Here is a 10,472-nt window from a genome sequence, read left to right on the forward strand (position 1 = left end):
GTGTTGATAATATTTTACATTTACAGTGAAACTGTGAGGCCTGAAGCATGCTGGACGCCGGCGCGGGCGGTCCGGTAGGATTCTTGCCGTAGGTTGGTGAACAGATCTACTTACGGCTGTTTATTGAGCTGCGGCGGGAGTCTCGCCCGATCGCTCGCTTTGGCGTTCGAAGTGTTTCAGGCCTGACTACCTATGTTAACGCACACAACTTTTCTTCCATTCGATTTGAACAGCATAGCGAGAGAGAATTTGTTTTTTTCTGCCTTTTGTGCTGCGTGGTGATTAGTGCATTCGTGTACATTTGTGTTGGCTGCGTGTGAGGCGTGAAGAGAGATGATGGTTGCTTGGATTGAAGTTTGCTTGTGTGTGTGTGTGTGTGTCGAAACATGATGAAGTCGATGCGAAGTGTTGCCGTGTTTTCAACAATTTGCTCGGCATGCGTGCGCAGTAGGATTGCTCATTATTTTCATTTTTCATGAACCTGAAACTAAAATTCAATTTATGATTTCGTAGCTTTTGAACGAATAGTGTACTCTTCGATGATTATGTTCAATTCGTGTGAGTCGGGCCAACATGAGTCCACACTGACCACACCAACTAATCGTTATTAGTTTAACATTTTGTCAAAAAGCTTTGCTTAGTTCGGTCAAAAAATATTTGTACATATACACTTTTTTGAATAGTTAAGTTGGAAACATACAACACGCCGTCCATGATAACCGCATTTCAATTGTGATCAGTTTGGTATCTTGCAAATAAACTTAGAACTCTACTTTGTTTCGTATCCATATTTGCCTTTTTATAAACTTGTAGTAACTAGTAGTAACTAGCATTGATCTAACATTTGCTTCCTTTATTTGACCGCCAGGTGTCAGTATTGATTAGCATGCAGGCGCGAATAATTTATTATCTGATGTACAATTGCGACTGATTCTGATCAGTAGCTCAAGCTCAGTAGATCAAGCTCAAATTCAAGCTATCTGATCCATTCCAAGTCTTTACGGGTATTTTATTCGATGGTACGCTCCAATTTTATGATTTAACTAGCTTTTGGACGAATGTTGCAAAACCTGAACAACATTTTTTAAATTTATTTTGAAAATCTCGTTGGTCGGTATAACATCATACCATGCGACTGAATGTTGATAGCGATTGTTTTGGCATTTTGTAAATGAACTTCTAACTCTGTTTTGTTTGATATGCATATTGGCATTTTTCTAAGTTTTCTTGCTTTGAAAGCATGCAACTCTGCCAGTTTTTATACTCAGTAGGTATTATAGTTTATATAAAATTTTCCGCGAAGTCTACGTTTTTAGGCAAATATTCTTAGCCGGTAACCCTGGTCGGTTTTCTTCCCCGAAAAGCATTATTACTCAAGACAAGAATGGTGCAAGAGTAACCTAGTTTTACATTAGGATTTGCGCGCGGTATTTTGACCGCGCTCAGTGTGACTATCCTCATACATCGGTTTCGAAGTCCAATAACCACGCATCATTGATCTTACATCGTACAACGCTCGGGTGTGCCTCGTATTGACTCTTTGGTCAGAGACTTTTCCCCCTTACTCGCTTTATCGGTTATTTGAGCGCTTATCCATCATGTCACGAAACAACGCGGTATGATATTTTTCACTGGTACCAGTAGTTTGCTTAGTTTGCGTTTGGCGTGCGGTTGTTGCGTTTTACGAAATCCATTCGTCTCAAGGTAAATTTAAAAAGCTCACAGGATGAAACGCGAAGTTTAGTGTGATACAAACTGTTAATGATTGGTAGGTTGCCGAAGATAACTAGAAACTTCAATTCTCCTGTATGCCGATACAGCGATCGTGGCGTGGTTCTATTTATATCGTCTCCTGGTGGCCGGTTGCCCAGAGACCGAGAAGTAACCATATCGTGCGCGAATTTGTGTAGGAAAGATCGCACCATCAACCTCGATGGATCCAGATCAATTCCTTTCCACTAACACTAATTCCTTCCTTTGATACTTGTGGATGATGCAGAGGATTCCTCGGTCTCTAGTAGCAACAAGTATTAAACTAACATTCCCGATATCCCTTCCTCGATTGATCTGCATTGGGCGTGGCCAGCTACGTTATTGATCAGTGAAAAGGAAGATCACCAGGAATTGTACACTGAAAATGGCTTGCTACTCCTAAGCACCATTTTGACGGTTCTTTGTGCAATTTCAGCTGATTCTGGTCAATCGCGGGCAACACACGGGCGATCAAATATGCTATGCTATGCTATGCTATGCTATGCTGCAATTGGACAAATACTAAAATATCTCTGCAAAGACTCTATCCGCTCCATGACATACCTACTTAAAAATTTCTAAATGAGGCTTCCCCGAAACAATGCTTTCTCATTCGATGTGCTGGATTGCTCTCAATATTCATTTGCAAAGCAAAGCCTAGGTGCTACATTCCAATTCGGAACTTGACCTTCTGTTTATTTATACACAGACTTCGCAGCCGACTATTTAGTGTACAGGACAATTGCGGGGCTAGCGCTACGATCCTACTGACACTAACAGTCTCTCCCGAGCCGAGACTCGAACCTACGACGACTGGCTTGCTTGGCCAGTATGGTACCTCGAGACCACCATCAGATTTTTTTCTAAGATTCTTTGTTACGTATAAAAATCCCATGCGGAGGATTTTTAAATTTTTCTTCAGATATTTGTTTTATCGTTATTCGAGTTAGTTTTTTCCCCATTTTACGAAAATTATCTACAAAGGTCTGCTATTTTGTGAAAAAATGTCAACAAATATTAATCAAATAAGTCAAGCAAAAACGTGCCTGGAATAAACAAACAACTCATAAGCTGTTAAACTGGTGATTTTTATAAGCTTTTCTAGGGCTACTTGTGAAACAGAATATACCTTCAAAAAACTACTGATCTATTAGGTTCTGTTTGCTAGGTTCTTTTAAACACGAAAATAAAAAGCACTCTTTTTTTTAAGAGGGGGATTTGTTAGTAGCTTAAGTATTTATGATAAATATTAGTAAATAATGAGTATGTGTGTCCAATCACAAATGGTGACTTCTCAACACTGTTAGAAATTTGTAATTTTCATTGTTAGGATTTGTTTGCTTTCGCAATTAGGACTTATCATTCGTAGGGATTCAAACCTACTTGTCAGGAAAAAAAAAGTCCTCGCTGTCCTCTCAATATCATTGTATTTTGTGTGCTAAATTGAAATGCTGTCACAAAATACAGGATCGAGTTCCCAATATGATTTCAGCTTTTGTGTTTTGAGGGAGTATAATATAAATTACTTCTCCAGTACGCGCGGTATTGAATAAAGTTGGTTACGAAGGCCGTTCATATCCGTATGGGTCATCAGAAAGACACCAACTGGAAATTTATAGCATACAGATATGTACACTTTGTCGTATTGCATGCATTTCATGTGCTCATTTTTTTATTTAATAGGGGTTCACTATTCACTAAAAAGAATTTAGTGCGGATCCAATTACTTTACGAACTAATATAATATTCTGTATAATGACTACATTTTTAGTTTAGTAAAGCGGGCAATGAATGTAGTTTTATGAGATGCAGAAAATGAACGAGAACAGAAGGTGTTAATCCCGTCCGGAAAAGATTTTTTTGAGTCTAAGTTCTGTTTTCTTTCATTTTACACATCTCGTAAAACTACAGCGCTCTATGTTATGCCTTCAATAAACTTCTGCACAGATTTACTAGTCACCATTTTGTGAGTTATTTTTTCTTTAATTATATTTTATTGCTGAAACACAAACGTGGTGGAGGGGCGTTAGCCCTTGTCAGAATTGGAAAACCAATCTCCTAGAATTTATATTCTTCAATTAGATAAGAAAAGAATCAAATTATTAGTCCATTTCGTACGATTTCACTTTTCATTGATAAACATGTTAACAATAATTTAACAGAACTCCTTTGCGTTTTCATTACGCTAAAGTCTTTTACTACTCAACCATATAGCTGCAGTTTTCAGTATGCTGCATTTGACTAGTGCACTTTCTTATTCAAATGGCCGATCTCAACGACTTCCAATCTGATCATGAGCAACTTGTTCAGCAGGATGTGCAGTAAAGTCAAGTGAAACATTCTACAATGAGGAAACGACCAAACGAACGGGTTGCAAGTCATTCAATTACAGCAAAACCTGTGAAGCGTTGCTTCAGTTCGTAGCATCTCACCCAAGATGATTCATCAGTAAGGAGTCCCTGTGCAGGCTCTCGAGAAACTGAAATCTCACTTGCATTTGGTGGTTAGGCATACGTTTATTGTTTGTTAGGATTACATGGTGGCTGACCTTTCTTATGGAATTCAACAAATTCCAGAGCGGAAATGTACCACTGACAGCACCGAAACGCTTTGGTTAAAAACGTTGAAGAACGCGAAGCACTCAAGCGGCGTGCTCAAGCGTCTACAATGTTGCATAATAAAACGGTTTCAGTCTGTTTGCGTCAACTCCTACTGTTCGCTGCTACTCTCGCCTAGACTTCAATGAGATCGCGCGTGCATAAGTAGGTATGACGATGGTACCCGGACAGTTGCATAGGGCGAGACGATAGACAGCAGGAAAACCAGCACAGCAGTAACAGAAAGGCCCTTGCACCTGGCCGAGAGCGGGTCTGGGAAAATCTGACTGCAACGGTTGCTGCAAAAGTGCATTTCACGCAGCGCCTACGCTAGCAGCAGGTGGGTGGATTGACTGTTTGGGTGGCACCTACCGACGGCTTGAATCATTGCAGGCTCTTTCTTCGTATGAATATGGGTGTTCCCTTAGACTCCAGCTGCCTGTTAGTTGATTTGTTTCTCCGCCAGCTTGACTGCCGGAGCCGGGGTGCCACTAGGCGGCGGATTTTGGCCGTTCTGCTACTTTTTTAGTCGCTGCCTTATTGTGCGGCCTAAAAAGCACAACACTGTAACCGCTTTGCTCCGGTTGTATATAATATTATCACACGTTTCTAATTCGCTGATGCAATTGTGCACCGGTTGCACCGCGTGCAAGGCTGAAATGGCCACAAGTGCACCCTGCACCCCCAACGGGTGAAATGTAGCGTGTGAGATAGATAACAATCGGTTTCGGCGAGTGGGTCGCTGGGTCTATTTGGGCGTTTTTTTTCTCCACAGGCTTTCCCGGTTCGCACGATGCTGGTTGGCTCAGGGAAGAACACGCTTTTTGCCGTTCTATCAACATCAGATTTTACGCTGAACGGTATGATGGGCTGGGCTGGGCTAATGTTGCTTTCAATGACGGAGGCTTAAGCGAAGTGAGTTAATTATTCCTTCAGTCTTTTTCTTCTTTTTGACTTGTAAGTTGGGCACTTTTAGCTTAAATGAAGTACTCTAGGAAGTTAATTATTGGGTGGAGCACCGAACAGAAGCTCTTTTCATTTCGGTTTGTTTTTAGTCTCATTGAATGCTGGTGTGATTTTTTTTAATTTATTACACTTTGTTTTTCAACTATTTCAAGGGCTTCAATTGTTAACATTGTATTCATTACAAATTATAAAGTTGACTTGAATTTCTGAGTTTTATCTAATCCTGATAAAGTGGTGTCGTAATAGTATTAATTACTCGGTGTATAATTTTGGCGCAATAGCTTAGTAGTTTTGCATTAGTAGATTATCAATATAGGGAAAAATGTTCCTACTTTCTCTCTTTGAAAAGTGAAAAGGAAAGCAGCTGACGTCAGGGAAAACATAAACATAATTGACATGGTTTATTGTTATTTGCAACATCTCCAACACCAAGTCTGCATATTTTCGTTCCAATTGTACCCCTTGAATGATGATTGCACACAGGGTCTTGCGGACCCTGACGCAACTCTCGTAAAAGTTGAATAATGAAATCGCTAAACGGGTAATGATTGTCATGTAACGGTTATGCGTCAGATTGTAAATGCTTATACAGGAACAAAAATTATGGCAAATTAAAGCAAATTATACCGTAAATAAAACAACGCCATCTGCTGACTTACTGATTCGGCTGATACCTATATCACAATCAGCTTGTTTTCGCTCGTTCAGTGAGAGTGAGCGTAAATTTTATTGAATGTAACGAATGAACCCAAGTACCGCTAGGTTAAAAGCAGTTTTCGGTCACATGTTAACAATTCGGTTTCCGGTCGGTCGGTGAGCTGCTCAACAGTGTAACAAATTGGCAACGAGCAAATCTGATTTGTTTTCGATTTGCTTTTTGCACCGCAGATCGTGAGAGTAACAGCTCTCGCTTGGATTAGTAGCGAAATCTGCCTAGATGAGCAGAGGACTGAAGAATAATCGACGATTGGTCAGCTTAATATCACGAAGTAAAATGGAATGTTTGCGCGACACAATTTGTTACAATTATGCTTGTGCTGACTGGTACTAAAATGACCAATGAGTTTTGTTAGTATTTAATTCCATGTTTCGAAGTGATATTTTTATTAATGACAGGCGCTTTTGTAGTTCAGGTAGTCAAAGGTAGTTATGTAATTTCGTCAATTATTTTATGAGTTATCTGGAGTGCATGAAATAAATGTTCAAAACTAGGAGATTTATTTCTAATTTTGATAAAGAAATAATTTATAAATGCAAATAACCATAACGCTAATGAAGTGAATAAAAAAGCTCTAATAGTGTCTGTAATTAATTTATAAATCATGTTTAAAGAATAAGCAGTGGTGGGCACCGCTAACCGAAAATTTAGTGACGCTAATCGCTAAACCGCTAACCGGAAAATTTAGCTCGATAACCGCTAAACGCTGAACGCTAAACTCACATTAGCGCAACTTTCGCTAGTCGCTAATTAATATGTAAATAGTCATATCGCTATATTTATTGCTCGTGTTTTGTAAGATTTGGGCCACTTTGATCTTTTGTGGTAAAACAAACGAAAACAAATACTTTTGAGAGCAATTTACAATAAGAGGTTCACAAAACGGTGTTCATACTTGCTTTGTAATAACAAGGAGTAGCAAAAGTCATTCAGCTTGCATAAAAAATATATACTTTTAGGAATATTTTCATAGAAGTCAATTATTATCTGAATCAAAAAAGTAGAACCAAAGTTGTCTTAATTTCAAGCGCATTGCAATTTGCAGAAGTTCTTGGTGTGTCGAAAATTCAATCTAGACTTTGAGCTTTTTCTTCAAAATGCTCCTGTGGCTTGAACGATAACTGGAACTCCACTCTAGGGTTGAAGGTCGACTTGCACTTGTATCGTAAAGAGAAAAACTCTAGACAATTAAGACAATTGAAGAACGTTGTTTGAATGAAACATACGTTTCAAAAGTAACTTTCGTTATTATAAAGTATGTTCATCTTTCGAAGAAATTTACGTACGCCATCAGCAATTCACAGTTTTCTAAATAGTTCTAACGTCGCTTCTCTACAACATTTAGCGAATTGGCGATTAGCGTTTCGAAGGCCAAAATTTAAGCGGCGCTAACAGTTTCGCTAACCAGCTCAAAAATTAGCGAAATCGCTAAACCGCTAACTGAATATTAGCGTCGCTAATTAGCGATTAGCGATTTAGCGAAATGGTGCCCACCACTGAGAATAAGTAATGCTAATTAAGAGAGTAGCAAATTCATCGGGCATTGAAGCAATTATATTAATTGCTTAGAAGAAAACTGATAAGATTACATTCAACCTCATGAAAAGTATCAAAAAGTAGTGTTAATCAGTACGCTAAAAAGATTCCGGCAAGGAAGACCTCTACGCGGAGATGTCTCGGAGCGGAGGCCAAAATGGGCCGGAAACCCCAGAATTACAAGCAGAAAACTTCCATTAACACAGAGATTTGAATTTCAAACACCAGTCCAACGACGATCGTGTGTGTGACAACTCAACTTTTTATGCCATTAAATTTTTTTTTAGCGAATTAAAATGAAAATATTTAATTAATAATTCCGTGCTCTTCTGGATGACAAAAAAACCGAGATAGAGAAGCTTCAAAAATCCTTCAAAAACTTTCAATAGGAGGATCCTTCTGTTTCTATTTGCTTATTTGGATATTCTTTGATATTCAAATTTGTATGCTATTAATTTCAATAAGTGTACCGAAAAAGGATATAATTATGAATGTAAATTTATCTGCAGAATTTAAATTATAAAGCGAAGCGAACCAATTAATGGAAATGGTTTTCCAATTTAATTGATTTCGGAAAAAAAACTAATAATATTTTCAAAATCCTGAATTTCAAATCTGTGGTTTTGTTTTCAAAATATTTTAGTCTCACCAAATTGAAATCACCTAAATTTTCTTCCAATTGATTCAACGAATTATTTTTGTATCATGTATCATACATCATACATGGGTTTCTCACGTTGTAATCATAATTTCGTATGACAATAGTTTGGTTATTTTATCAATACAATTTAGGTACAACCCATTTTATTACTTTGCATTAACTTCTTTACGTAATAGTCGATATATGAAGCTCAGAGCAAATATAATATCATTATTTACTACTATGCTACCTTATGCTTTTTTTTCAAACTGGGGGGAATGTTTTGTGATGAATCAATTATTTACTAATATTCAGAATTTACTTTGTGTAATCTGCCACAAATAGTGACAAATCAACACTATTACATATATTTTAAATTTTATTTCATTAATAATTTGTAATAAATAAATTTTGAGTGAATATTAGTGAATAATTCTTTCATCACAAAACATCCCCCGCTATTTCTTTTTTTTAACGCATAAGGTAACATAGTAGTAAATAAAGTTATGCTTTTAGCTTTCGTTTTCTATTGAGTTTAGGAGAATGAAATTAACATCTCACTATAAAACCGGTTGCTACAATTTTTACTACAGCTGATTGTTTTACAAGTTTTATAACCATTTAGAAACCCAAATTGAATGGAAGATGCAAGCTCATTCTTATTGAGATTATGATGAATTATAGAGCATCACAATAAGTTTTGATTATTTCCATTATCTTGAAATAAATAATTTTAAAATTAACTATCCGAATTGAACTATTTGTAAGATTCTGGAAGCTTTTAAATAGCTTTAAACAGTCCGTTCTATTTGATTTGTTTTTTTTCACAAACATATGCCATTATAAATAATTTCAGTGCTCAACGAATGCATAGCAAAATAAAAAATACTAAAAATAAGTTGACGCATATTATAACTGAGTAGATAGAATTTTACATCCTTTGAGCAAGATGATACGAGTGCTATTCCACTTTTTCACTCAATAGAAGTATCCTCCTAACCAGTTGTACATCAGGTTCGTCGTCGAAAACTCGCTCGACCCATTTCCCCCCCATAACCTTGTAATTTGTCAATCGCATTACACAAACCACTCAGAATAACGCCATTTCCTCTTAACCAGTGTGCATTCCCTGCAGCTTACCTGAGACTCTTCTGGAGTTTGGCTGCTGCTGCGCCACTCGAACGGCATTCGTCCCAGTTCCAACGATGACTAATAGTATTGCACTGAGTGCTATCATATTTGCACTTCTTCGCCAGTCCATGGCTAACATTTCCCACTAGCACTAGATCACACACGCACACAGAACGCTTCAGAATAGTTGGACGAAAAAAGAGTATCGCACCACTTCCGTATCCTGCTTGGTTCACTTTTTGCGAATGAATTGTATTTATTTCTCTTTGATATCCGGAAATGAAGCAGAACGAAAAAAGAACAGTTAATCACAATAATCACTCTGTTAATCCGCTGGCGGAGGCTTCATTGGGGCACTTAATCCACATAGAATAGCCAATTTTTTTATCGCTTCCGTGCTAATGAAGCTAATCCAAGCGTATCACGGCGGACACCGCCCAGGTTCACTTTATTACAATGAAAAGCACGCTCGCGTAGAACATACCAAGGACGCTTCCGAGATTCCAAGGCGTTTAATTTCACTGCTGCGAATTGCAAGCAATTTACGCCGTTTTACCGCTGCTAAATTACTGCTGATACTCGGCGCAGGATGACTACCGGTAAGGACGAACTGAATCCGTTATTGCCTTGCGCTACCGCTACCGGGGATCAGGACACGCGATGATCTCCTCTGCTACGGGGGTTACGAGGGAATAAACCAATCGGGGATCGGGCGTTAGGTGAATAACAACGCGCGACCCGTGCTATGCTCAGACTGAAATTACAATCAAAACTGCAATGGGTATATAAAACCTTTCTCTTTGCAAACAGTGTTCGAGCCCCCCGGTCTCTTAAAGATCGGCCCAAGTTGGGGTAAGAAGCGTAATGCTTGGTTCTCTCTATTTCACGTTGGCTCTCGGTTCGGTAGTAGGCTCGACGTGTTACAATCGGTGCCGTCGTCGAACGCTTAGTCGAATCACGGTTTAAACCTAAGCGTTAGGTACCGTTACGGTTGCTCCAACATCGCACACGCTAAGTAACTCAGTCGGGTCTCTCACGCTCTTGTGTCGATCTACTCAAGTTTTCCGACCGCAAAGCTTTTTTTACTCAAACGAGCCTTCCGAGGCTCGCGAATCGAGCTCGATCAGCTGAG

General features: G+C 38.6%; 1 protein-coding gene across 2 annotated transcripts in view; it reads right to left on the reverse strand.

Moving 5' to 3' along the window:
• LOC129725264 (uncharacterized) overlaps positions 1 to 10,108 on the reverse strand; it is a 343,698-nt gene extending 333,590 nt beyond the window's left edge. For both annotated transcript variants that reach the window (XM_055680857.1, XM_055680858.1), the window contains exon 1: positions 9,350 to 10,108. In XM_055680857.1, coding sequence (XP_055536832.1) covers positions 9,350 to 9,479 — 130 coding nt within the window. In that variant the 5' untranslated portion in view covers positions 9,480 to 10,108. The remainder of the gene's footprint in view (positions 1 to 9,349) is intronic.
• Positions 10,109 to 10,472: the final 364 nt, after the last annotated feature.

The sequence above is a fragment of the Wyeomyia smithii genome, chromosome 2 (genome assembly GCF_029784165.1).
Source record: "Wyeomyia smithii strain HCP4-BCI-WySm-NY-G18 chromosome 2, ASM2978416v1, whole genome shotgun sequence".
NCBI lineage: Eukaryota > Metazoa > Arthropoda > Insecta > Diptera > Culicidae > Wyeomyia > Wyeomyia smithii.